Source organism: Quercus suber, unplaced genomic scaffold (genome assembly GCF_002906115.3).
Source record: "Quercus suber isolate HL8 unplaced genomic scaffold, Cork oak 2.0 scaffold_248, whole genome shotgun sequence".
Taxonomy (NCBI): domain Eukaryota; kingdom Viridiplantae; phylum Streptophyta; class Magnoliopsida; order Fagales; family Fagaceae; genus Quercus; species Quercus suber.
Window position 1 is genome coordinate 637,449 of NW_027069704.1, and position 27,684 is coordinate 665,132.

Consider the following 27,684-nt stretch of genomic DNA (forward strand, 5'->3'; position numbering starts at 1 on the left):
TTTTTAATTTTTATATACAATTTTTTTTAAATCTTAAATAAGATGTTTCCCGGATAAAAGTGTGCATAGGAAGGATCTTTATACTATCCAATTATCCAATTTTATTTTTTGGATATATATCCAATTATCCAACTAAACAAAACCATCCTCCTACTGTACTACTCGCTATTGGATATTTATACTTAATCCAATTATCCAAATAAACAACTAATAAAAATATAAAAAGTGGGTTCTAATTAGCTCAACTGATAAAATATTTTATAGTTGTATAAGAGATTTGGGGTTTAATCTCCGTCTATACCAAAAACTGATTAATATCTTGGTCTGATACTATAGGTTGAAACTCTCTTTAAACAAACCAAAAAAACCCAATCAATGCCAAAAAATAATTCTATCCAAAGTCAAAAACATAAAAAAAATAAAAAATAAAAAAATCCTATGCCTAAAATAAGGAAGCGCGGCCACGGAAATGACAAATCGACCCTTAAAAAGTTAAAAGTTAAAAAGCTAAAACATGGCCTGCGAAGTCTAATTCGGGGACGAGGTGCAGACTCGTTTTCAATCAAGTGCGATCTACTACTTACTAATACCTGCTTCCAAACACTAGGATTAGGTTTTCTTCCCCGTTTCCGTTTCTCAAAGAAAAAAATCTTTCTTCACAGACCCAAAGAGTTAAAAACAGCCACCAAACCCCAAAAGATTGATTACAGTGATAGATAGATACTACTACTACTACTACTTCTACAACAATTACTTACTAGTTACAGAGTGTACCATTTCTCGATCTCCAGCCCAAACCCTAATTAACCTTGACCCCGGTAATGGCGTCCAAGTTTGGCTTGGCGGGTGGGATACCGGAGCGAAGGGTCCGACCCATTTGGGACGCTATCGATTCGCGGCAGTTCAAGAATGCTCTCAAGCAATCCACCACACTTCTCTCCAAATTCCCTAACTCACCTTACGCTCTTGTAATGTTTCATTTCCTCTCTTTTTTATCCTCTTTTTGTACTGTTATAGCTTTTGGTGTGTGTGTAATATATTCATGCAAGTTGCAATGCTATACTTTATTGTTAAAATTGCTTGGAGTTTATTAGCAATGTGGATTATTTTTTGTGTGTTAATTATCGTTTACAAGTTTTTGCTGTTTTGATCAACTTGAGAGATAATAAGATTGAAGTTGGAACATTCAAATATCAATTTCTAGGTTCGAAGAGCTCGATAAATGTTTTAATCTGAACTTTCATTAAAGTAGATAAAAAGACAATGTACAGATGGTAATGTTCAAATGTCATTTGCGACGGTATTGTTTACGTTCTGCAGGCGCTTAAAGCTCTGATTTTAGAAAGGATGGGGAAACCCGATGAAGCACTAACTGTTTGCTTAAGTGCCAAAGACTTGTTGTATAAGAACGACTCCGTTTTGATGGACGATCTCACTCTCAGCACGCTGCAGATTGTTTTCCAACGACTTGATCACCGTCAGTACTTGTTTTGATGCTTGGAGTAACCTGTTTATATGCATTTCATTGTTTTTTGAGTTATCTCATAATTCTTTGTAAATCAGTGGACTTGGCTACGAGCTGTTACGAATATGCTTGTGGGAAATTTCCAAACAATTCGGAGCTAATGATGGGCCTTTTCAACTGCTATGTTCGCGAGTACTCTTTTGTGAAGCAGCAGCAGGTAATTTATCATAACGTTGAGCGTTTGTTTATGCATTGTTATGGGTCAAAGTTACTGAAACTTTACTTATTCTGGTCTTGTCTTCTGGCAGACAGCTATCAAAATGTATAAGCTTGTTGGTGAAGAAAGGTTTTTGCTCTGGGCAATTTGTAGCATTCAGTTACAGGTTCTGCCAGCTTTCTCTTTTGTTTGTTGTCCAATTAATGTGTGCATTTTTTTTTTTGTTATTCTAGCAATTGCGTAGGAGACCCATCATTGATCCTAGGACCATATAATATCAAATATCACCCCCACCCAAAATAAAAAAGAAAAAGAAAAAGAAAAAGAAAAACCTGGCACAATTGATCTACTGGGTTTCATATTATTTGTCTATTGAAGTTAGATCTTCTCTGCAAATTATTCCTTGTTTTCTATGCATGCTACTAATTCTATGGAGTCTGAACTTCTGGTAGGTGTTTTGTGGTAATGGGGGAGAGAAGTTATTGCTCTTAGCTGAAGGTTTAATCAAGAAGCATGTTGCCTCCCATAGCTTGCATGAGCCTGAAGGTTTTCTTAATTCTTATCCTTACCTATTTATCTTGGAATTTAAATAAGAATGGTTAATCTCATTACTAAATGATTGGAGTCTATTTCAGCTCTTATTGTCTACATTTCCGTATTGGAGCAGCAAGCTAAGTATGGTGATGCTCTAGAAATTCTCTCTGGGAAATTAGGATCGTTGCTAATGATCGAAGTAGATAAGCTGCGCATACAGGTACTTTCTTTAGCTTTCATTTTTTAGTGTTAGCTTTAGTATCATGTAATTTATGAATTTAAATGTTTTCATGTATATATATATATATATATTTTTGTACTCTTTTGTTGGTAGTTTTCTTCTTTAGAGGACTTGGTTAAGAAGCAGAAATTTTTGTAAGAATGGAAAAAAAAAGGAGAAGATGGATGTGAGCATGAACAAACGAGGTGTCCTAGAGGAAGGCTAGATTGAGAAGAAGATTGCAGGACATAGAATACAGCCTTCTCTCATGCACTACTTACTTGTTCATAGGCGCTCTCTCTCTCTTTGTGAAGTGAAATATGCAATACAAAGAGATGGCAGTTGAAGAAGATAATAACTACTAAAGAATAAAAGAAAATTAAACCATGTTGGAAAAAATGCTTATAACCTCAAGCAGTTGCACACTCCTAATAGAGATAGTATACTAATTGTTTAGGAAAATGATGTGTGGTCTCATATTAAGGAATTTTAATTTTTTAAACTTATTTGTCCTCATTTTTTATTTTGGTAGGTCTTTTTGATTTCCACTTTTCTATATTCTCCAAAATATCTAGTTAACATTTTTATTTTTTATTCAAAAAGTCCACTTCCAATTATGCATACTGGCATCTTCAGAAGCCCTACGTCTATGTTCAAGGTTTTTATTTATTTATTTTATTTATTTAAATAAAGAAGGTATGGTAGCTAACAGTCTAAAAAACAAGCTTAGTGAGGCTACATGTGGCCTTCTAGATGCTCTATGAGTAGGAAGATATGTGAGTTGTCATTGTTATGAATGAACTGTACATTGATGTACGTTACACCTGCCAATGAGCTCTAGCTCAAATGGCATTTCCTTCTGCCATACAAATGGATGGAGAGTGAGTTGGTTGGTTCAAAACCCAAGTGCATGTGTAACATACCAATTAAAAATCTGCAGTACACCCAAACTTGCTGCCATTTATGGGATGTGGCCTTATCAATATATGGGGATTTTTTGTTCTTTGCATTGTTACTTTATTATAGGATCCATGCTACTGAATTGATGCATCATCTATTTTTTATGCTCAAATATGACGTTTAAAATTTGAGCATTGAAAGTTTAATACCTGATATAAATATATATATATATATATATGTACATAGCCAATTGAAATGGGTATCTTGTTATTTTATTTTATTTTATTTTTAATTTTAATTCTTTATATGGAGAGAAAGAACGTTACAAATCGACCATTGCAATGCTGGATAAAAGTGTTGTTTGAATTTATCTAGTCATTATTGCTTTATATGAAAGACCAAACATGTCAATAATTGGAAATGGTAAGCAAGTTTGGTTCTTAGTTGTGTAAATTTATACTCAGCTTTAGTAATTCGGTGATTGTTGATGAGCTGATACACTACTTTATTGCCCGCTTATGATTACCTTCAATACTAGTGAAGCTTGCAGAATGACTTCCCTTGCTCTTGTTATAATGTTGGCTATGCTTTGACTTTCTCAATTTTTGGTTTTATTTTATCACATTGCCGCCCTTGCATGAATTCCATGGCATGAAATATGTTGCATGTAATTTTATAAATTTTTTGAACCCTCTTTACCGTCCCAAGTTTCAAATATATAATGCATTTCTGGCTCACATGGATGGTTGAAACTCATCTAGTACTTTTTGCTTTCCTTATCAACTTTTGGACTTTGATTTTAAGTTGACAGGGGAGGCTTCTTGCTCGGGCAGGTGACTATGCTGCTGCTGCCAGTATATTTCAGAAAATCCTAGAATTGTGGTATGTTTGTGGAAACTTGCACAGTGCCAATATTATAAACTGTTCAATTGGCATTAGACAAAAGGGTATTTACATAGCTTGAGATTTATTGCCACAAATTTGCATTAAAATCATGATAAAACATATAAATAAAGATTAGCTAGTGCTCCCTATATGGCTCCCTGGTGTTTTATTTATTTTTAATTAATTTGAAGATAAGGTAATGTAATGGAATAGATACCTAAAAATATATTCTTTAGTTTATAATTGGCAATTTAGGTATTAGAAAACTGATTTTGATGCTCCCAGTGCTTGTTTCTTTTTGTAGAGTTGTAGTCTTGTAATTTAACTTAGATTAGGACTCTGTGCTGCTATCTTGTGGGACAAAGCTCATGATCTGCCCTTGTATTGTGGCCTATCATATATGGTTGACTACTGATCACTGGGTCTTTTTGTCCTCATCCTTGCATAAATTGATAGATGGGATCTCCGTGTAAACTTCCTCTGTACTTGAGGTCTCTTCTTTTTCTATTAAAATATACTCATGAAAGAAGGTTTTATTATCAATTAATCATATCAAATTTTTCTTAAATGCACATTTCATTTGCTAGTTAGACCTCCCTTCTCCGCCCTCTCCCTCCTTTTTCCTGTTCTTGTTTTCACCTGTGAAGGTTTTTCTTTTGTTTGTTACTAGTACCATGGCTTTTGAAATGGCTTGTTTGCTCCTTTTTCAGTGCATTACTAAATTGAGTTGAAACTTCTAGTACATCTCGGCTCAAATTCATTTTTCAAATAATCTCCACTTGTCTATATTTGGTAGTATGGATTGCAATTCTGACATGTTTCTCTCCTCTGGCAGCCCTGATGATTGGGAGTGTTTCTTACATTATTTAGGCTGTTTGCTGGAGGATGATAGTAACTGGTCTAATGGGGTCCTCAACGATCCAATTCATCCACCAAAATTCATTGACTACAAGCTTTCACACTTGGCAGATGAAGTGGTATGTGTATACACTTGAATTCTGATGTGTCTTTATATGTTTGGTCATTTAACCTATTTCAAGTAGCACTTTTGCTGCAATCTTTTGTGCAAAATTTAATTTGCTCAAATTTTTAATGCAGTTTGATTCTTGTATGTCAAATGCCGTAGCTTTTATACAAAAGTTACAAGCGGACACCAGTAATAACATTTTAAGGGGTCCATACTTGGCAAACCTTGAAGTTGAAAGGAGGAAGCACCTATATGGAAAGGGGGATGATGACAAGATAATGGAGGCCTTGATGCAATATTTTTTCAGGTATGGTTTTGCATTTCAATTGGCAACTGCCCTATTGCAAATCATCCCTCCCAGTCCTATACTTTATTTCACCAATGATCATATAATTCCTGAAAAAAGATATGCATAAGGGATCATATAATTCTTGAAAAAATACATGCATAAGGGATCAAGGTAAGGATATTCGACTAAATGGCTCAACCCAAACTTGACCCATTTAATAATTGTGTCATGATCCTTCAACCCTAACCCGACTTGTTAATAAGGCGGATTGACCTGACCCAACTCACTTGACACGCTTAATAAACGGGTTGGGTTGGGTTGACGCGAATGTGATACAACTTATTTCAATCTGCTTAATATTAAATATAACATCCATCTAGAAATATATATATATATATATTTTATATCCAAAAAGTAGTGCATATACTTTAAGTCAAACCCATTTCAATTTCCAATCGTATTCCTTCTAAGTTTTTGTAATTATTCACTTTTCTTTTTTAGTTTAAAATATAGGTTGGATATAAAAATTATTTGACAAATCTAAAATAAAATGAATATTATTTGTTATATAAGTTAAACGAGGTGTGTTAAATATGTCATTTCAGGTTTACTCGAATAAATTAGCGTGCTAAACGTGTCTATTGTGGGTCATGCGAGTTGACCCGCTTATGACTCGTTTTTTATTGTGTAACGTTCGGGTCGATCCGTTTATGATCCAAACCTGTTAAGGCTCAACCCTAACCCGCAAAATCCCATGTCGGGTTTGTGTCGTGTTCGCGGGTTGGGTCAAACATTAACACTCCTAAATTTTAGTTATCAATTGTATTTTTTTACTATTGGCCCATTGTATTTAATTTAAGTCTTATTAGTTAATTAGGTTTTTGGTATTTTTTTTTTTTAATTATTTCCGTGAGTCAAGGTTATTTTGTTATTTCAATAATTGATATTTGAAACAAGTCAATTAGGATTAGGGGTTTAGTCCTAGTAATCTATATTAGCACGTTCTTGAACTCATGTAAGACAAGTTTATGATGATTAAAATTTCAGTTGGAATTTTCTATTGGCCTGGTGTTGACTCCAACGAACTCTATGTTGATTTTTAGGTTTTCTATCCCACCTGGTGCCGACTCCCTATGCGTTGATTGCTAGGTTTATCTTATTTTTCATCTATGTTTTTCCTGCAAATTTCTTTAGAGAATTTAGTTCTACGTCAAATTTGGCATCAAAGCTCGTAATTCTGCATCACTTTTCTTTTGTTTCAATCTCCGAAGTGGTGTGGCATAGAGCCCATATAACTCATGTCTTCATATATCTTGTGAACTTATATGGCCAAATTGAGTTGAGTTATATTTTCTTGTGGTCTGTTAATATGCCATCTCTGGTTGCTTTCCTGTGTGTATTAATTGTAAGTTTCTTTTTTGTTGTAATAGTTGATTCTATTAATTTATCAGTCTCCTTGGTGTTGTTCATCACAGTTAGGGTTATCAAGTTGATGAATATCGGTGGATTAATTATTTTTGTGTCTACTTTGTAAATTCTAAAAAGTTCCTGTCAATTTGTTTTCCACTCTAGTCGTGTTTAATATGTTATAAACTTTTATTTTGTTAGTGAACAATATTCATAATGTGACAGTTATGATTCTATATTTTGGAGCTTCTTTTCTTGTTAAACACAGGTTTGGTCACTTGGCTTGCTTCACTTCTGATGTTGAGGTGTTTCTTGAAGTTCTGACTCATGATAAGAAAACAGAGTTTTTGGAGATGTTAATGAAAAACTCTGAATCTAATTCAGCAGTGCCAACCAAAGAGCTTGGGAAGTCGATTACCCTTTTAAAAGTTCAAGAACTGATTGGGAAGATGTACATGCTCCCCAAGAGTGGTAGGTCTCTTGCCTTTTAATCTTAAATTTCTGCAATTTCATTTTCCTGGGTGATACCATCATACACCCTCTTTTTTTTTTTTGGTGGGGGGGTTGGTGGGGGGGAAGGGGTTGTTAGTGCCACCTAAGATCAACTATGGTTGGATCACATATTTTTGCAACTCCATTGTCAAATGCTGTGGCTGGTGTTTAGATTGGTTGCATTGTCATGCTTCATCATGGTCAATGTGCTGAATCTTAACAGTGAAAAATACAGTGAACCACATAAACAAGCTAAAAACACACACACACACGCACACACACACACTATTAGTAAATATCAATGGCAGGGCAGCTTATTTATATTTACCAATAAAGGTTTTTTTTATATGTGGCTCATTGGAGAATGCTGTGTTTTACTGTGTGAACTTTGTCATTGAGTTTTCTGCTTAACCTGGAGCTGTTCCTTCCCAGAACTTGAGGGCTCTGCTGTACAGATGGCGGAGATGTATTGTAAAAACCTTCCACTTTCGAAGGACTTGGATCCACAAGAGAGTATGCATGGGGAAGAGTTGCTATCTATGGTGTGCAATATATTGGTTCAGGTATCTCATGCTACATCCAGAAAGTCATCCGTGTTATATGTACAAATTCGTATTAGAGCTTTTTTATGTGTCCATAGGTGGATTTTAGAAAGTCCTTGCCTGTTACTCACTTGATTGGTGCAATAACTACTATCATAGCATAGCCAAACTTTAGGTTCATGAATGAAATGATTATTTTTTGATTAAGTTGTTTGTTTTTATTTTTTTGGTGGAATATTAAAAAATAGACTACATTACACTTTTGGCCTTTAAAGTTTGAAGTTGTTTTCATTATGGTCCTATATGTTTCACAATTTTCATTTTGGCCCTCTATGTTTGATTCCTTTTTCATATTGGCCTTGACTTCCATCTCTGTTAGTACTCTGACCGTTATGTCTGGATTAATGGTCATATTACTAAGCATTCATTTGACACTCAATGGTTAGATTACTAACGGAGATGGACGGCAGGGCCAATATGAAAATGGAATCAAACATGAAGAGCCAAAATGGAAAATTTGAAATGTAAGGCCTAAATAAAAGTGACCCCAAAAGGGCCAAAAATGTACTTTATTCTAAAAAAATATGATGTTAGGAGCATGATTTTTAATTTGGATGAAACTGATAGGGTTACTTTAGAAAGGGAGTTTGAGAAGGAGGAGATCATAGCAGCCCTACGGGAGGCTAAGGGAGATAAGGCCCCCGGTCCAGATGGCTTTACGATGGCTTTCTTTAAAAAATGCTGGTGTGTTTTTGAGAAGGAGATCTTGGCTTTTTTTGCAGACTTCCACAAAGAATGCATCTTTGAAAAATCTCTCAATGCCACATTTTTGTGTTTGATACCCAAGAAGATTAGTGCAGTCAATATTAGAGATTTTCGCCCTATTAGCCTTGTGGGTAGTTTGTACAAGCTACTTTCAAAGGTTTTGGCACAGTCTTCGTTGTGTTTTGGATAAACTTATTTCCAATTCCCAGAATTCTTTTGTTGGGGGAAGACAGATTCTTGACTCTGTTCTAATCGCAAATGAATGCTTGGACAGCAGATTGAAGAGTGGTATTCCGGGGGTGATTGTTAAATTGGATATTGAGAAGGCTTATGATCATGTGAATTGGAGTGCATTATTTTATCTTATGGAGAGGATGGGTTTTGGGGAGAAGTGGGGAAGATGGATGAAAATGTGTATTTCTACTGCTCGTTTTTCAGTACTTGTTAATGAGTCTCCAACTGGTTTCTTTGGCAGTTCTCGTGGTCTTCGCCAAGGGGATCCTTTATCTCCACTCCTATTCTTATTGGTAATGGAGGTGTTGAGCAGGTTGTTGAAGAGGACAGAAGATGGAGGCTTTCTCAGTGGATTCCAAGCAAATCCCAATACAAGTGGAGGTTTGCATATCTCTCACATTTTGTTTGCTGATGATACTATTCTCTTTTGTGATGCATCCGAGGAACAATTATTACATATTCGTATGGTTCTAATTTTCTTTGAAGCTATCACAGGATTGAAAGTAAATGTTGGTAAGAGTGAGATTGTGCCGGTTGGTGAGGTTGGGAATTTGGATGCCTTAGCTCGTATTTTATGTTGTAAGGTAGGCTGTTTACCCATGTCTTATTTGGGTATGCCTTTGGGGGCACATTATAAGGATTCCTCCATATGGAACCCTATCGTTGAACGGATGGAAAAAAGGCTTGCAAGTTGGAAGCAATTATATTTATCAAAAGGGGGTAGACTTACTTTATTGAAGAGTACCTTATCAAGTCTCCCTACATATTATTTATCTTTGTTCACTATTCCACAACATGTGGCGGACAAATTAGAGAGGATTCAGAGGAATTTCCTTTGGGGGAGATCTAATGATGTTTTTAAATTTTCACTTGTCGCTTGGGAGAAAGTTGTGTGGCCAGTGGAGGTAGGTGGCTTGGGGATCCGGAAGATTGGGCTGTTTAACCAAGCTTTGCTTAGGAAGTGGCTATGGAGATTTGGGAATGAGGTCACACATTTATGGAGACAAGTTATAGCTTCCAAATATGGGGAAGCCAGTGGGGGATGGTGTACTAGAGTTGTTAGAGGGACACATGGATGTGGCATGTGGAAGAACATTAGGAAGGGGGCTGAGAGCTTTTTTGGGCATGTGTTGTATGCAGCGGTGAGGGTTTTCGTATTAGATTCTGGAATGACCCTTGGAGTAGCCCTATTGCCTTGAAGGATTTATATCTGGCTATGTTTGCTATTGATGTGGATAAGGCAGCTATGATTTTTGATATGGTTGACTGTGCACCGGATGGGGGTGGTAGAAGTTGGAACTTACGTTTCCGTCTTGCTTTTCAAGATTGGGAGACAGGGGTCTTTTATGATTTTTTTGAGCATATTTCATCCAAGCTACCTAGAGGGGTGATGATACCATGATATGGCAATTGAATCGTAGTGGTGTTTTTGATGTGCGCTCTTTCAATTTTTCATTGCTAGCAGCCCCGATGGTGTCTTTTCCTTGGAAGAGTATTTGGTGTGTTAAGGTACCTAAAAGGGTGGCTTTCTTCTTATGGACAGCTGCTAGGGGTGGGATTCTTACGATAGACAACCTTGTTAAGAAGCAGTTACCTCTTGTTAATTGGTGCTGCCTTTGTCGATGTAAAGAGGAAACTGTGGATCACTTATTGATCCATTGTAAATATGCTCATACCTTGTGGAGTGAAGTCCTTCGTTTGTTTGGGGTTCAGTGGGTGATGCCGAAGAGTGTTGTTTCTCTTCTCTCTGCATGGTGGAATTGGTTGGGAAGTCACACTTCAAATGTGTGGAATATGGTTCCAGCGTGTCTTATGTGGTTAATTTGGAAGGAGCGCAATGCCCAAACTTTTGAGGAAACTGAGAGACTTGTAGACTGTGTGAAGTCTTTGCTACTTAGGACTTTGTTTGAGTGGTCTCGTATTTGGGGGTTTACGCATTGTCATTCTTTGTTTGAATTTCTTAATTCTGTTAGTCTCTCTTTTTGATTGATTTGTATTCTTTTCAGTGCAATGAGTTTACTATCGTAAATTCATTGTACTTTTATTATCAATAAAGTCTGTTATTACCTATCAAAAAAAAAAAAAGAGTTTCCCTGTGGTTAATGCTAATACTGAGTTCTTTTTTGGTTTAGTTATTTTGGCGTACAGGGGATCTTGGCTATTTTGTGGAGGCAATTATGGTTTTGGAGTTTGGTTTGAGCATCCGAAGGTCAGGAACTGTTTCAAGTTCTTGATTACTATTTTCTATTGGTATCATTCATCGAGCGGTTTATGGCATTGAAATCCTAATTTTTTTTAATTATTATTTATTTTTTTACACAACACAGAGATTTTTGTATGTCATACAATCTTTGCATTTTTTTTAGTATAGCATCACTTTCAGTCTGGAAACTATTTTATTCTGTATTATTTTGGGGAGTTCTCTATTACAAAGATAACATTATATATATATTTTTTGTTTCCTTATATGTGGCAGATTTGTATGGCAGTACAAGATCTTGTTGTTACATTTGTATTCTCACATGGGTGCCCTCTCATTAGCATATGAATGGTAAAGTAATTAAATTGATTTGAATTTACATGTCAGTTGATTGAATAGCATTATCTTCCACTCGGCTCATATTCTGAGTTAGTGGCAATATGTTTGGGCTTACTTTTGATGAACATGTGACATTTATGCAGTCCCTTTTCATATTTTTCAAGTATAATAGCATCTGTTTCCTCCTTTTAGGTATAAATCTCTGGATGTGAAGAATATCTTGATGGAAAGTGTTTCACACCACATTTTACCCCAGATGTTGGTATCTCCCCTTTGGGTAGATTTAAATAATCTTCTAAAAGATTATCTCAAGTTTATGGATGATCACTTCAGAGAATCTGCAGATCTTACATTTCTTGCATATCGCCATAGAAATTACTCAAAAGTATGAACAAATTGTCAGTATACTTATTTTTTTGGACCTACTTTACTGCAAATAATGTGTTACATGGTTCAAAGATATACTGGAAGTGATAGGTTTTTTATTTTTCTTTATATATGTTTTATTACTTTATATACTAGACAAGGCATGGTTTGTCAGCATTTGTTTTTCTTCCATGTTGCTCTTAAAATGTCTGCAGGAACTCTCTCTCAAATCCTTTCAGGTTTATACTTTTGTGTCTGCTGCATTCTTATCTGTACTGAGAGTTCAGCGTGTCTATATTACATTTTAAAATACAAATTTTAGAACAATTTGGTTCTAGTAGAGAAACAAATGTGAAAGGGTCAAGGGTAACTTCTATTGAATACCAGCTCCCCTCCATGCGGCTAAAAAAAATTAAGAAAGAAAGAAAGAAATTTATGCTTTCAGGACTCATCCAATGCATATTTGTCTGTGATGGGTAACTGCCTTCCAAAAGATCTAACTCTATGAGGCCTTTATTTGCATTATCTTACTCTGTCTCTCATGTGGAATTTAGAAGGGTAATTTGTAGCATGCACAAGGACATATATGCTTCACTTTATATATTTCTTGCTGCTTAAGCTTTCATTTTCCATTGTTGCCACAATGCAGTTTATGATTGTGACTATAGAATGAAGCAATTATGCCATATTATGTCCTGTTTCAGGTAATTGAATTTGTTCAGTTTAAAGAACGTTTGCAACACTCAAATCAGTATTTAGTGGCTAGGGTTGAAGCACCCATTCTACAGCTAAAGAAGAATGCTGATAATGTTGAAGAAGCAGAGGTATTTTTTTATTTTTACGACTTTAACATGTCATTACCTACTCTCAGTTAATGCATTTGATGATATATTATATATGTATGTTCCTTCAGTGTGTTCTTGATAGCTTGAAATGTGGGATTCACTTCCTTGAGCTCTCTAATGAGATTGGATCCAAATCTTTGACCTTCAATGAAGACTTGCAGTCCCGTCCTTGGTGGACCCCAACTTCAGAAAAGAACTATCTTTTAGGTTAGTATAACATACATCTTGTTTCCAATTGTTGTTGAACTGTTGAAGTTACAATTCTTGGGCATGAGAAAGTTTTGGCCATCTGAATTCATCCCATACTTGCATTGAATGATATTTTCTTGAACTAAATTGATGTTTGTTGTTATCAGGTCCATTTGAAGGAATTTCTTATTGTCCTAGAGAAAATTCGGTAATTTGCATATAATGTTTGGTGGTGTAAAGAACTTGTCTTTCAATTTAGATTTTTTCATATCACTAATGTCCCATTTTTGTATTTGATTGCCTACTCTTTAATTTTGGATTTTTCCTTTTCTTCTGGCGTGGAAATTAGACAAAGGAACGGGAAGCAAATCTACGGAGAGTTATTGAGAGGAAGTCTCTTCTTCCTCGAATGGTATATCTGTCTATACAAAGTGCTTCAACTTTACTCAAGGAGAATATTGAAGTGAATGGATCTGTTTCTGACCCTAAAATTTCCTCGGAACTAAAGTTTCTGCTTGAAAGATATGCGAAATTGTTGGGATTATCTTTAAGTGATGCAATAGAAGTTGTTGTGGGGGTTTCTAGTGGCCTAAAACCTTCTTCGGTATGATTTAATTTACAATCAAGCTCCATTTTTATTTTATTTTTACAAGCATTTTCATTCATTATGTAAATTTTCTTTATCAAATGCAAGGACACTTGTCTTGTGACCTTTTCTTTTTGAAATTTAGGACTACATTTACTTATCAAAAAATAAATTTTGGACTATATTTAAAAAGGAAAAAGTTTGGCTACAAACTTAGTTAAAGTCTAAGGCTACAAATTCTTTTAAAAAAATTAATATTGCTACATATTTTGAAAATCTAACCGTTGAATTGTATGTTCTTTACCCTTTTAATACGGATTGAATTTTGTGCCATTCAGATGTTATTTACTATATGATTAATAAACTTATTTTTTATGCATAATTTTAGACTATAAAAACTTGCAATTTAAACAATTGATTCATAACATAGTTATTGATTTTTGATCATTTGGAAATTTTGCAAATATAAAGGATATAAGAAATAAATGTAATTTAATGGTGGATTTGTCAAAATTTAAATCCAATAAAAAGATATTGAGTGAAGTTGTAGCCTTAGGCTACAATCAAGTTTGTAACTAAACTTTATCCATTTAGAAATCATTTGATTCTATAAATGTACAAAATTAATTATGTTTTATGTAAACACTGCATTTTATCTTATAATTCATGTGAGAAATGGAATTATTTAATTTTTTAGTCATGTTATCTTGTCCCAATATTTGTGGTTTTGATGAACATTCATGGATTATACAGAGGAAAGATTTTTTTCTACTTTTTTTTTGGTCACAGTTTTGACTTTATATACAAATAACAAATATTCATTTCCTTGAATGAAATTGGACTATACTAACTGGATAAGTTCGTAAAATTTCATGTAGAATAAAATTTTGCGTCTGCTGCAGGCTATAACAACAGACTTGATCGATTGGTTAAATTTTGTTGTGTTTTTGAATGCATGGAACTTGAGTTCCCATGAACTAGCACAGCCGGATGGAGAAGGACATAGGCCTGGTACTTGGCACATTGTGGATTCTCTGCTGGAGAAGTACATTTCAGAGGTGGTCACATCTATCGATCCCATAATTTGTGCTCCTTGGATTGATCTTCCAATTTTAGTGCAATTGGTTACAGAACCATTAGCTTGGCACAGTCTTGTACTCCAGTCTTGTGTCCGGGCATCTATGCCATCTGGAAAGAAGAAAAAGAAAGGTGGACAGGATCTGTCTAACTCCCCCCTGACTAATGCAATACGAGGGTCAATCCAATCTTTATATGGTACTGTAGAAAATGTTATGAAATGGTTAAGAGAACAGATCAAAAGGCCAGAGGATGAAAATTTGGAAACTATACTGTCCTTTGTTCAGAAGACAGGACAGAATGAGGGGCCTGGGCAGGTTTTTAAGATTCTAGAAACTTATGTATCATCTGTAAATGATGCAGAACTTGGTGAACGGATCTCTGAAGCAGTGAAGTCTTGGAGTCCTGCTGATGTTGCAAGGAAAATAATAACCGGGAAGTGTACAGTATTATCTGAGTTTCTTAAAATTTGTGAATCAAAATTTAAGTCACTAAAGACCTTGAAACAGCAGATATCTCAAGTCTGAAGTTGGATTCATGCATTTAACTTTGAACATTGAGCATCGGATGATTTCATCCTCCAATAGTTCACACTCTATCCTAGCAAGAGGTTGGTGGAATAGTTTCTGAGTGCTGTTATTAATGCACTATTCTTAATCAACTTTTATCTGGAGAACTCCATATTGCCAGCTCTTTGTGTGGTGAAGTTGGTTGAAAACTGGTTTATGAGTAGTTTTCAAAATTTTCCTGGATGATTTGTTTGACAGTGTACACCAAATAAACTCACATTCTTTTTCCCAAAATGGTTCATGTTTCTCGTAGCTTGTTGCATTGTATTTTAAACGTAAATTTTGGCAATGTATCATCCATTTCATTGGTATTTCGAATTGTAGGTTTTTAAAAAAAAAAAAAAAAAAAAAAAAAAAAAAAAAAAAAAAAAAAAAAAAAATTTTTTTGGGGATAAAAAAAATTGTAGATCGTTGTAATTACTCTACTCTTTGGAATATGGCAAAATCACTAGTTATGCTTTGTACAGTGTATAATGATTAGGAAATTGGTTGTTGAGCAAGTTTACCTTCAAACCGATTTAGAGGATTTTACATAACATGTATTTTTAGTCACATAATCTTCCTAAGTGTAAATTGTCGCATATTGGTTTGAAAGAGATTCTTTTAAACTAGTTTAAAAGAAAACCTAAGGTAATGTGATAGTAGATAGAACGAGAGCAATGTGGCATACTAAGATTATCAAAAAGATAGAACAATGCAGTACTGAGTATTCACAGATCGTAGCTGGATTTTATTATTCATATAATTTTTTTGTGAATCTGGGTTGGTGGGTTATTGGTTTGGTGTTGCTATCTAAACTTTATGCATATTGTCAAATATGAATCAATGTGGATATCATTTTTCATTTCCTCTGTCAAGGCAGTTATGTGATGCCATATCCTTGACTGTATTTTCTATAGTCTACTTCAACCTTGTCAAGGTATTAATTTCTAATGGTTAGTAAGTTAAGCTCTTAAGTGCGATGATTGTGCCGTTGACACCACATCAAACCCGTTGGAATGATAATGACCTCATAAATAAAATGTAGACAGTTCTAACAAACAAGTCTACGGGTATTTATTAATGCAAAGACTCTTCATATTCCACATTTACATGTTGGGGATAGACATAACATTAATAAAATGATGATAGCATTTTCTCTTTCAAGTCAGTTGGGTGGCTACCTAATTCATCTTAAGCAATATGTAGTAGAGAGTAGTAGGTCTCAAGTACCATCACTTTAGTTCCATAGAAAATTTGGGAGAGATCTATCAAACCTGCTTCATTACCAATATTTTGTACGTAATATAGTAGAAAACTACTTGCCATTTGAATCAGTGCCTTGATTGATGTTGATAAACTATGGACTCCAACCATGGTGAGGCTGTTCAGAGATTCGATGCTACTCCACTAAACCAATTCCCATTTTTCTTCCTATTTATTTTTTAGAGATTTACTAATGTGTGCCTTTTGGGTAACAAACAAATTCTTATTCGTTTTTATTTTAGATGAGTATAATAAACAATATATCACTACCTTTTCTCTCCAAACAAACATTAATTTAGTATTAATACATCATATACGATATAATAAAAGTTAGGGCTTAAAAATCATAATTGTGTCAAGTGGATATCCAATCTAATTGCCACATGTATTGTTTTAATTTATGAATTATATATATATATATATATTACAATAGAAACGTTTGTAATCTAATAAAGTTAGCTCCTAAAATTAAAAGCCGTGGTTTGGCAAAGTGACTATAATCTCTTTAATTATCAAATTAATCGTTAGATAGTTAAATTTAGGTAAAGTTCAATTACTTAAGTTCCAAGAAATTAAAAAATTTATTCCAACTAAAAATATATTGATATTAATTATTAGATGATTTAATTTAGATAAATATTATCTAAATTTCAAGAAATTTAAAATTTTAATCCAACTAAATTTCTATTACCAAAAATTTCGAGAAATTCAAATAAAATTTCATTTTTATTATCTAAATTATCTATCATAAATTGAGTGGGAAATAAAATTACAAACCACAATGATTCTAACACCTACAATTTATTTGGCAATAGAAAGGGAAATAAAATAAAAATTTATTTTTATTATTTTAGTCATCTATCATCTATCATTGTGTGAACCATATTAGTGTCCTTCCTTATTGTAAACATTAATTTGAAACTGTTGGCCTAGAAATCGAAGATTTTACTTGTGAGCAGGGTATGTTTAATTGCTATAGGAGGCTCAATTGGAGTCATTTCATTGCCTTGATCGTAAAGAGCTAAAGCTTCATTTCATTTCAAATAAAGATTGCTTAACAGGTGAAAAATCTGCATAACATCAAATTTTGCCTTGATCAAAATCTTGAATACACTTTGAAGGGCTTGTTTAAAAGAATGATAAATAAACTTTAATACTTAAGGCTTAAGCTAATAACTCGAGGCAATTAATTTACTCAAATTGTCTCAAAGACCCCAGGTTCAAGCTCTCTTCATATAGTATACTGCAAATCCTTACTATTAAAACAAAAAGTCCGTCAAATATAATGGAGCTGATGACTTTGTGTTTTTTCTTCTGTGAAGAATTAACGTTGTCAAACCCAGAGGACTTTATGGTGTGAAACTATTAAATTCTTTCAAATAACGGAAAAGTGGATAGCTAAGACAAGAAGTACACTTGTTCTTGTTTTCTTCCTCCTAAAATAAGTCATACCTAACCTAATCAAAATTCAACCTTTACCCTAACTAACTGTTCTTTAATAAGGATAAGTATACCTTGGTTTGTATAACATACTTCAATATATCTGCTACATATCTGCTACATAAATAGAATTTGAACTCAACTAATGCTCAGTTAACATAATATCTTGGTCCACAAGGAGCACAGGCTCGTGGATCGTTGAGCTAACAATGTATCTTTCAATTATTTACTATTACACTATTTTTGGGCAAGTAATTATTTACCAAACACAACCTTAAGTGCAGTGAGGTAGAAACTCTTGTTTAGTATATATCCAACTAGAAAAAATCTGCTTCCAAAAAAAAAAAGAAGAAAAAACCTAGAAAAATTTAGTACCATAAACTATTACACTTTTTTGTCACAATTGTGATGTGGTAAAGTGTGAGTAGTGAAGAAAAAAATGGTGAGTTCATGTGTAAGTGATAGACAACCATTCATAGTCTGCCATATCAGAGTTGTAGCAAAAATTTGTAGAATATATATATATATATATATAAATTTTAAATTTATTGTTCTAGTATTAAGTTTGTTGATCTTTGAGGCAGGAAAGAGGACAAAGAAACATGAGATGTCATTAAAAAAGAAAATATTTTTTTTAAAGAGAATTTATTTTATAAGTAATTTTTTTTGAGAGAATGATTGGAATGATAGTTTCCTAAAATGATTTTTGATTGGTGTATTGGCTATTGCTTTGATATTTGTGGGTCAAATAATGGCCATTGCTTTGATTTTTCTTTTCTTTAAAAAAAAAATTTAAATGTTTAAGAGGTCAAAAGTTTCAATAAAGTAAAAACATATCTTATAATTAATGAAGAAGCTAAAAATATATTATAGATACCATATGACTACTTAATTTAAATTTAATTTTTATATAAAAATGATCTCAAATTAAGAATTGTTTTGTAATTTTAATTTCGCTATAACTTATATTTAACAAAATATAAAAATTTTTTAGTAATCTTTTCAAGAAAAATTAAAAACGCATACATAACTTTTGTTATAAGTAAGTTTTCAAACACATACATAACTATGTTATGTGTGAACATGTGTATGTACGTGTGTGCAGAAGCATTTTGAGTTTCATATTATTTCATTTTGGTTCTAGAAGTTGGCCATTTCAAAAATAGATTTCTAACTCCACTCCTGATTTGAACAATTTGGTGGTGTAAATACTCGATCAATTTTCAACGAAACAGGAATCAACCCGGGCAGGGGTTAGAGAAAACAACGAAGTCTTTTATTTGACTATGAGCCTTGAATACAAGTAGTAGCTTTCTACAAGAAGTTTCTTAGAAAAAATAATAATAACAAATAATAAAATTCTACAAGAAAATCAATGGAAGAGACAACTGCAGTCATCAATGAGGCCAAAGAAGATAGATAAAATTTCACATAACCATTCAAAAAGAGATCACCACTAACTAGAAAGTTCAATCATCAAAGAGTAGTGTTATGGACAACAATTTCAAAACAAAGTGTAGGTGGCAAGCTATAATTGGTTCTCATTTGGACTCACTATTGACATTACTTTCTTAACTTATTATTAACAACTTCTCCTCCAAGCTTTGTTGGGAACATATTGTTACATAATTATGAACTAATGAAATCCTAAAGTTCCACAGATTTGTAGTAGAATGTTTGCTTTAGGGGATTAACTAGGAAGCAAATACATCTATAATTCTATCCCATATATTAGCTTTTGATAAAAAGACTTACTGTAGGACATTAAATTATGATAAAAATTTGAGCTGGGCAATCCCTAACAGTAATGTGTGATTGTCACAATTTGCTTTCGCTCTCCTAACTTGCATTTAGTACAGAATCTCTCTCCCTTTTGTTTTTTCTTGATCGAGTGAAGGGCCTAGTGGGTGCAACAAATCCCCTTTATGGTTGGACTAAAAGTCCTCAAGCCTTAATATCTTAACATGTATTAGTGTTGACTTAAAACCAAATCTGCCGAATAATCACACCTTCAAAATAAAAAAATTGAGTATTATCATTCTCATTTCCCGCTTTTTGACACTATAAATAGTTGGTCTCTCTTATGGTCGTAACTCACACATAAGCACTCCAAGCTTTATTCAACAAAGGCGAAGAAAGCAATGGAGGCTTACAATCTCACTGTTAAGCCATGGTGCTCTTGCTTATTACTTGGCCTATTTGCTGTGATCACTTTCCTTTCTTCCTTTGCAAATGCTGAGACTCACTACCATGAATTTGTTGTATGTCTTTTCTTCATTTCATGAACTTATTATTATTATTATTATTATCCCTAATGGAATGTAGTTGGTTATTAATTACTCTTTTTTTGTGTGTGACTGAACTAGATTCAAGCAAAACCAGTGAAGAGGCTGTGCAGAATTCACAACATAATTACTGTAAATGGACAATTCCCAGGGCCACCCTTGGAAGTGAGAAATGGAGATTCCCTTGTGATCAGAGTAGTGAACATTGCTCAATACAACATTACCCTCCACTGGTAAAACGATTATAATTTCTATGTACATTAATATCACACATGTAGCTTATTCCTAGACATATATAACAGCAGCTAACATACGTCTATTAACTGCCAAATTATTTTCCCTCCATTTGCAATCTTCTTTATTTTTGAGAAACTTCGTAGAAAATTTTCAATCTACTACCAAACACTGCATACATACTTGAAATTCATGATGCTTGTAACGTTGATGTGAATAATTGAATTTCATCATTTAGGCATGGAATTCGACAGCTCAGAAATCCATGGGCAGATGGTCCTAGTTATGTGACTCAGTGTCCCATCCAACCAGGAGCAACTTACACATACCGTTTCACAATCATAAACCAGGAGGGGACTCTGTGGTGGCATGCTCATAGTGAATTTCTCAGAGCCACTGTTTATGGAGCTCTCAACATCCATCCCAAATTGGGCTCTCCATATCCCTTCTCAACGCCCAAGCAAGAATATACCCTTCTTCTTGGTAACAACTAAAGACCTCTTACTAAACTCTCTAGTTTTTCCTACATGGCTCTCACCACTAATCCTTAATGCTCTAGATTTTGTTCAGTCTTGTCAGTGAATTTTGAGCAAATGATAAAACTATAATGGTTTATGATGGTTTATCAGGAGAATGGTTCGATAGAAACCCCATGGATGTCTTAAAGCAGGCACTTTTCACAGGAGCGGCTCCTAATGTTTCTGATGCATATACCATTAATGGTCAACCCGGTGATTTGTATAGATGCTCCAGCAAAGGTATGGAGTAACCTTACTTGTAGCCAAAAACTTAAAATTTACAAAAGGAAAAGAAAATAAAAGGAAAAAAAAAAAAAAAAACTTTTGCTCTCTTCTTAATATTGAAGATTAATTTGAGTCAGGTGGCAGTTATTAGGCAGTATAATAACGTGAAAGAAAAGATAACTAATAGTGCATATTTGAATAAGATAGACCTCAAACTCTGATTTCTCATACTGAGATTATCAAACTTCAGGGACACAATTATTCACAAATTTTAACCTGACATGTTATAATTGGTACAATAATAAAAACAACACCAGTGAAAAGTGATGTTACTTCAATCATAACTTGCTACCTTAACAAGTAATGAAAAAAGTTGCGTTCCTAATATTTATGTGCAATTATAACTAAAGACGAAACCATAGAGCAAACCTCACTTTATTTTGTGATAAGACTTTTATATTTTGTTTTTATTAGAGTAACATGAAAGTGGGTAATATAACTAAATTCACAATGCAGAAACTGTGAGAATTCCCATAGAATCAGGCGAGACAGTTCTATTGCGAATCGTCAACTCTGCACTCAATCAAGAACTCTTCTTTGCCATCGCCAACCACCAAATGACCGTTGTTGGTGTCGATGCATCATACACCAAGCCTTTCACAACCAGGGTAATCATGATAGGACCTGGTCAGACAACCAATGTCCTCCTCACTGCAGATCAGCCCCCAGCTCACTACTACATAGCAGCGCGTGCCTATAACACAGCGATGAATGCACCCTTTGACAACACCACCACCACAGCAATCCTTGAATACAAATCTGCTTCCTGCGGTACCAAGAAGGGGCAATCTTCAAGACCAATCCTCCCACAACTACCCGCCTACAATGATACAAACACTGCAACTGCTTTCTCAGCTGGGATTAAGAGCCTTTCTCAGGTCAAAGTTCCCACAGCCATTGACGAGAACCTATTTTTCACAGTGGGGTTAGGACTAAACAATTGCACACGTCCTAACAGCCCCCGTTGTCAAGGACCAAATGGAACCCGCTTTACTGCCAGCATAAACAACGTTTCTTTTGTACTCCCAAGAACCAACTCCCTAATGCAAGCCTATTACCAAGGTGTACCTGGTATCTTCACCACAGACTTCCCGCCTGTCCCCCCCATACAATTTAATTATACAGGCAACGTGAACCGCGGGCTGTGGCAACCTGTTCCAGGAACTAAGCTGTATAAGTTGAAGTATGGTTCCAGAGTACAAGTTGTCTTTCAGGATACCAGTATTGTCACAACAGAGGACCATCCAATGCATCTTCATGGATATCACTTCTACGTTGTTGGATCAGGTTTTGGTAACTTCAACCCAAGCACAGATCCAGCCAAGTTCAACTTCATCGACCCACCACAAAGGAATACCATTGGATCAAACCCTGGTGGATGGGTAGCCATTCGATTTGTGGCAGATAATCCAGGTGATATACCAAATCTAAGTATAAATACACTAATATGTCTCAGTCTGCTTCACTTTGACCACTAATAAATCCACTGCTCTGATGTTTTCCATGTATTTACTTGGTCCAAAACAGGAATTTGGCTATTGCACTGTCACATAGACTCACATCTCAGGTGGGGTTTGGCAATGTCTTTCCTAGTTGAGAATGGAGTAGGGCAATCTCAGTCTGTAATACCTCCACCAGCCGATCTGCCCCAATGCTAAGACCATTGACAAAGCATCACCAGTCATTACATCCAATTTCAAAGTTGACGGGGTTTCTGTTTTCTAGTATTGTTTGTATACAAGTATCTGTTCAGTTGAATTTGATACCATTGGTTTTTTAGTAGTAAGTAAAGCATTGGTACTGCTCCACTAAGCAGCTGATTTGTCAAGTTTCTTGATTGAGTGTATTATTTTCAAAATCAAAGAATTGGATTTCCAATTCATGATAAATAAGAAATATCTATTTTTCATTCCAGCTTTCTAATGATAAGTTTATAAAACATACCACAAATGAAACAGATGTAAGGAGCTAGAGATAATCATTCAACAAATACACTTGAAGAACCCATGAAGTAGAGTTTGCTGCTCACATGTGATGATGACCATTGGCATCGAGTCAACTATATTCTGATTGGCTGTAGTCATTTTATAACCCAGTGAAAATTGCAAGAATCAGCTAAACAGGGTTGCCAGCAACCTGGAATATGCACCAAGCATGTTGCATGAGTAAGGTGTAATTTCAAGAAATTGAAGGAAAACAAAAATTAATTAACAGCAACAATCCAAAAAGTCCCCCTCTATATATTGAACTAAACTGCAAGAATATAAAATGTACAGGCAAATGGTACAAAACACCCTGTTTCCTAGGGAAACTAAAAATGGAAAGAACGTAACAATATCCCCGTAGCTCTGTATATAGCAATGAGCATCAAGTTTCATGAATTTACAGATTTTGACTCGTTAAAATCTCCCACCAGTCAGGCAACAAATTTCAGACAACGAGTATCATTATGTATATTCTGGCAACGGCCTGAACAAAAGCGCATCCCACACTTCACACATGTATAGCTGGCAGCATATCCACAAACAGTACAGAAATGGCGGCGAGAGGTAGAGCTCGGAGGTCCCACTGCTGCCTTCAAATAGGAGGGAACATGAGGAGGCAAGGATTCCAGGCTTGCCTGCAGTTGCAACCAATGAGTAACTTAAAAGCAATTTAAAATTAAAAACAGGTTGAGCAGCATTTCCATTATTACCTCATTTAATAGCTCCAGAAATGTTCTCGGGGCTTTCCTGGCATTCTCAAGTGCTTTGGCCTGTCGGGTTTTACGTTTTGTGCCCTTGGACTGCCTCTTTTGCATATATCCTGCAACAAGAGGTCCAAAAATGAAAACATAAACTAAGTGAACATATCCACCAACAAGGTGAAATAGACAGGCAATTTTCAGTGCTACCCTATCAAGAGGAACTTTGGTTATAACCATACACCAAACTTGACCTTATAATCCCATTCAGACCAACCCTCTATGATTGATTACTGAGACGAATCAACTTAAGTGATGAGAGAGAGAGAGAGAGATTTGGTTTCAGGGATCTACATGCTCTCAATACAGGACTCTGTTCTATGGCTGTAGGTATATGCTCTAAGAATAATATAAAGAATCAAAAGCTAAGATTTACCCATTCACCCTAGCAAATAAAGTTTTGGGGAAGCAATATAAAACAACAAAAGAATGCACAAAAAAGAATATAGAAATAAAGACTAGAGAGCTAAAATGAATTAGACCTTGATCATCATCGTCAAGAGAAGCATCACTGTCTTCATTGATTTCTATCTGTTCTATCCCCGCATTGTCATTCTCTAAAGCTTCAAGGCGAGCAAGAGCGGCCTAAACTCCCAATTTTTAAGCAACTAATCAATGTTGATATAATTTATAATCTCCTATTTCATTAACTGTCACAAACTTGTGCAGAGTACAGAAACCACAGCCAAAAAAATATTTCTAATCAAATGGATACGACATACATGCGTGCGGTTGTCACTACTTGCAAGGGCAGCAGCCATTCTTGGAGCAACCTTACGAGTTCGGCTCGACATGCGTCGAAATGGGTTGGAATTATCATCATCCATTGCTGCAAAGAGATATCTGAATCAGAGAAAATATTCATTGAAAAATTCCTTTGCCTTTTCTTTTGGGTGTAAATTGCATTTTTGGTCCCTCAAATATAAGGTTTCTTCCATTTTGGTCCTTGAAATTTCAAAAATGGAATATCTTGGTTACTCCATTTATTTTTCTATTTACATGACTAATCACTTCTCCCAAACCCCACAAAAGTGCTTGAAATTTCGGGGAACAAAATCTGAACCTTTCAAATTTGAAGAACCAAAATGGAACTTACCCCAAATTTCAGGAAGCAAAAATGCAATATAACCATTTTTATTATTATTTTTTTTTTGATGTAGTTTGTTTGTTTGTTTGTTTTTATTTATTTATTTATTTATATTGAAGCAGAGGCTATGGAGTGTGGACCAAAAATGAAAGACATGTAAACCTCTCAACGACTTTGTGATAAAGTAAATTTGGATTTTGAGCATACTAACACTGAGTAAAGTGGCCAAGAGAGCCTTGATGCTCAGTGGCATTGACTGGTCTCCTTTAACAATCTATCAAAAAAAACACAGGGCCGGCCCTTCCCTTAGGCGAGTTAGGCAATTGCCTAAGGCTCCCAAGTGGAAGGGGGCCCCAAAATTTTAGAAAAGAACCGGGTAGTAGAGGAAAAAAAAAAAATTTAGTTTCAAGTGAATTACAAAAATAATCTGGCACATCCTTTTAACCAAAAAAACAAAAATTTTGGTAAATCCTATTAAACATTGGTTCTAAGCAAAATCATTGACCAAAAATCAACCAGATAAACTACAAATCCGGTCTAAGAGATTAACCACAAAACAATCACAAATCGAAACAAATAAATCCACTCAAAACCCTAAAAATTTTACCTTTCTCTCTAGTCTCCAGTCTCCACTGTTCAGTCTGTTCTCATCTGCTCAACAGACAACAGCTCAAGGCTCAAGCAAGGCAGCAAGCTTGAAGCTCCTCCGTCTGGACGGCTGGTCCAGCTGGACCGCCTCAGCCTCTCTCTGATTCTCTGCTCTCCGCCTCACTCAAGTCTCAACTGTTCACCTCACCTCAGGAATCAGGTATAAAATTATAAATATTTGGGCACAGGGCACTCCATTTTATTTGTTAAGAACTTAAAATAACTTTTTATATAAATAAGGTTGTATTTTTCATTTGCTTTATACTTAAAAAGTTATTTTTTATTTTATTTTTTATAAATATATTGTTTAATTAAAAATGTCTATTTAAAAATATATATCTGAATATGAAAAAATTAAAAAAAAAAAAATTAATTGAGTCTCGATCAATGGATAAATATAACATAAAATTTAGATGAAAATATCACAAATGAGCAAGAAATTCACCAAAATAATTTAGAAGAAAATGATGTTCAATTTTGCAATACAACAAATCTTGATAATGAACTTCAAAATAATTTAGAAGAAAATGAAAATAATGATGAAAAATATAATATAAAAATATTAAATAAACATTAATTTAATTAATATATAAGTACAAAAAATGCTCAATTTTTAGTTCTCGCCTTAGGCCTCAAAATGTCTAGGGCCGCCCCTGTTTCCCTTTCATCCTCTTTCTGCCTCAACCCACGTCACACCGTGCTCCATGGTTGACCACCATGCTCTCCTTCTAAACCTCCATGACTGGAGCTTTTCAAGCTCATCACCTCTAACCACGCACCACTGTCGAAACCCAGCCAAAATCAAATCACGACCACCACCACGGTCAAAACCCAGCCAAAATCAAATCGCAACAAAAACCCAGAAGCCCACCAAATCACAAATCAAATCACACCCACCAAAATCAAAGCACAAAGCCCGTAAAACAACCAAAATCACAAAATGAAAACACTGAAAGTGAACCCACCTTTAAAAAAACATATATTAGTTTTGTTATTATATTTTAGAAGAAGAATCATCTTGTTGAACTAATTTTAGATCCAAATTAATCAAACACATACCACAAGCAAGAATGATAGGGAAAGCAAAGCAAAAAAAAATATATATATATATATATATTTCCCAGAAAAGTGTTTTTAGAAAATAGAAAGGGTAAGCAAAATGTAAAAACTATTTGCTTCATAACCTCAAATAAATAAATAAATAACCAAAAATCGCACACCATAATCCGGTGAAACCTTGTGAGCCACAATTTCACCTAAGAGGATTGTTTGAGTTGAGAGGAAGATATTTTCATAGTATTTGGCTCGGTAGCACAATCTTTGATTTCCTTTCTTGACGTGGCTTTTGCTCGCTTCTCTCTTGTCAGCCTAGGCGATGTATAAAGAGAAATAAAAGGAAGAAGAATAAAGCATTGCATAAAAAAGAAGAAAAGAAAAATGGTGAGAGAAGAAAGATGGATTAAGATCAGGTGCACTGTTGTAGGTATTTTTTTTTACATTTTTTATATATTTTTTTAAACTTTTTAACTCTCCTTTAATATATTTTGTTTAATGGTTAAGATTGAAAGTTGTTTTTTCAACTTTTAATCTCAGCCATTAATTACATTTGTATCAGGGTATTGCACCTGAGTTTGAAAAATACAAAGAGACCTACACATACACATACACATACACATACACATACATAAGCGTACATACACATACACATACAAATACACATAAACATACATACACATACACATAAATATACATATACATAAACATAAACACGTATAAACTCACATAAACGTAAATATACACACACATAAACTTAAATATAAACATAAACACACATAAAAGCTCGATTTAGTACATCAAAGTAACTAACGAAATTGTTTGAATATTGGTGTTAGTTTGCAATTTTTTCCAGTCTATATGAGAGTTTAATTTTTCTTAGTCTGTATGTGTATTTATATCTATGTATGTTTATGTTTATGTGTGTGTGTTTATATGTATGTGTGTTTATGTTTGTTTGTTTTTGTTTATGTTTGTTTATGTATGTTTATGTGTATGTGTGTTTATATTTGTTTGTTTTTGTGTATGTTTGTTTGTGTTTATATTCATGTATGTTT

At 34.4% G+C, this 27,684-nt stretch overlaps 3 protein-coding genes across 9 annotated transcripts; 2 read left to right on the forward strand and 1 right to left on the reverse strand.

Annotated features, from left to right (window-relative positions):
- The first annotated feature begins 527 nt into the window (after positions 1 to 527).
- On the forward strand, positions 528 to 15,399 carry LOC112000440 (N-terminal acetyltransferase B complex auxiliary subunit NAA25). Of its 2 annotated transcripts, XM_024032572.2 has the most exons (19): positions 529 to 968; positions 1,321 to 1,477; positions 1,564 to 1,682; positions 1,774 to 1,848; positions 2,135 to 2,228; positions 2,318 to 2,436; positions 4,148 to 4,218; positions 5,057 to 5,198; positions 5,320 to 5,495; positions 7,153 to 7,355; positions 7,809 to 7,939; positions 11,050 to 11,126; positions 11,394 to 11,468; positions 11,649 to 11,841; positions 12,527 to 12,646; positions 12,736 to 12,874; positions 13,024 to 13,064; positions 13,206 to 13,460; positions 14,345 to 15,399. In XM_024032572.2, the coding sequence occupies exons 1-19, from the start codon at positions 822 to 824 to the stop codon at positions 15,044 to 15,046; spliced, it is 3,036 nt and encodes a 1,011-aa protein (XP_023888340.2). In that variant the 5' UTR covers positions 529 to 821; the 3' UTR covers positions 15,047 to 15,399. The 2 variants fall into 2 exon arrangements, with proteins under 2 accessions (XP_023888341.2, XP_023888340.2); XM_024032573.2 differs by lacking the exon at positions 11,394 to 11,468 and having other exon boundaries at positions 528 to 968.
- Positions 15,400 to 19,841: 4,442 nt separating this feature from the next.
- LOC112000435 (laccase-13) lies at positions 19,842 to 23,004 on the forward strand. The gene is made up of 6 exons (XM_024032556.2): positions 19,842 to 20,034; positions 20,140 to 20,291; positions 20,531 to 20,775; positions 20,922 to 21,050; positions 21,552 to 22,508; positions 22,623 to 23,004. Exons 1-6 carry the CDS (start codon positions 19,915 to 19,917, stop codon positions 22,751 to 22,753), a joined length of 1,734 nt encoding a protein of 577 aa, XP_023888324.2. The 5' UTR covers positions 19,842 to 19,914; the 3' UTR covers positions 22,754 to 23,004.
- Positions 22,981 to 25,766, reverse strand: LOC112000436 (SWR1 complex subunit 6). Of its 6 annotated transcripts, none has more exons than XM_024032558.2 (6): positions 25,533 to 25,766; positions 24,561 to 24,667; positions 24,321 to 24,423; positions 23,791 to 23,900; positions 23,482 to 23,715; positions 22,981 to 23,231 (listed from the first exon to the last, which is right to left on the reverse strand). In XM_024032558.2, the coding sequence occupies exons 2-5, from the start codon at positions 24,663 to 24,665 to the stop codon at positions 23,512 to 23,514; spliced, it is 522 nt and encodes a 173-aa protein (XP_023888326.1). In that variant the 5' UTR covers positions 24,666 to 24,667; positions 25,533 to 25,766; the 3' UTR covers positions 22,981 to 23,231; positions 23,482 to 23,511. The 6 variants fall into 6 exon arrangements, with proteins under 6 accessions (XP_023888326.1, XP_065636913.1, XP_065636912.1 ...); XM_065780841.1 differs by lacking the exon at positions 22,981 to 23,231 and adding an exon at positions 25,137 to 25,199 and having other exon boundaries at positions 23,303 to 23,715; XM_065780840.1 differs by lacking the exon at positions 22,981 to 23,231 and adding an exon at positions 25,137 to 25,252 and having other exon boundaries at positions 23,303 to 23,715.
- Between the last annotated feature and the right edge of the window lie 1,918 nt (positions 25,767 to 27,684).

Coding starts and splice junctions, on each gene's coding strand:
- LOC112000435 (XM_024032556.2), top strand. CDS start 19,915: ATGGAGGCTTACAATCTCACTGTTAAGCCATGGTGCTCTTGCTTATTA. Junction 20,292..20,530: donor TACAACATTACCCTCCACTG/GTAAAACGATTA, acceptor TTCATCATTTAG/GCATGGAATTCGACAGCTCA. Junction 20,776..20,921: donor AGAATATACCCTTCTTCTTG/GTAACAACTAAA, acceptor ATGGTTTATCAG/GAGAATGGTTCGATAGAAAC.
- LOC112000440 (XM_024032572.2), top strand. CDS start 822: ATGGCGTCCAAGTTTGGCTTGGCGGGTGGGATACCGGAGCGAAGGGTC. Junction 969..1,320: donor CTAACTCACCTTACGCTCTT/GTAATGTTTCAT, acceptor TACGTTCTGCAG/GCGCTTAAAGCTCTGATTTT. Junction 1,478..1,563: donor TTTCCAACGACTTGATCACC/GTCAGTACTTGT, acceptor TTTGTAAATCAG/TGGACTTGGCTACGAGCTGT.
- LOC112000436 (XM_024032558.2), bottom strand. CDS start 24,665: ATGGATGATGATAATTCCAACCCATTTCGACGCATGTCGAGCCGAACT. Junction 23,901..24,320: donor TCTTGACGATGATGATCAAG/GTCTAATTCATT, acceptor CTCTTGTTGCAG/GATATATGCAAAAGAGGCAG. Junction 23,716..23,790: donor TTCTGGAGCTATTAAATGAG/GTAATAATGGAA, acceptor TTGCAACTGCAG/GCAAGCCTGGAATCCTTGCC.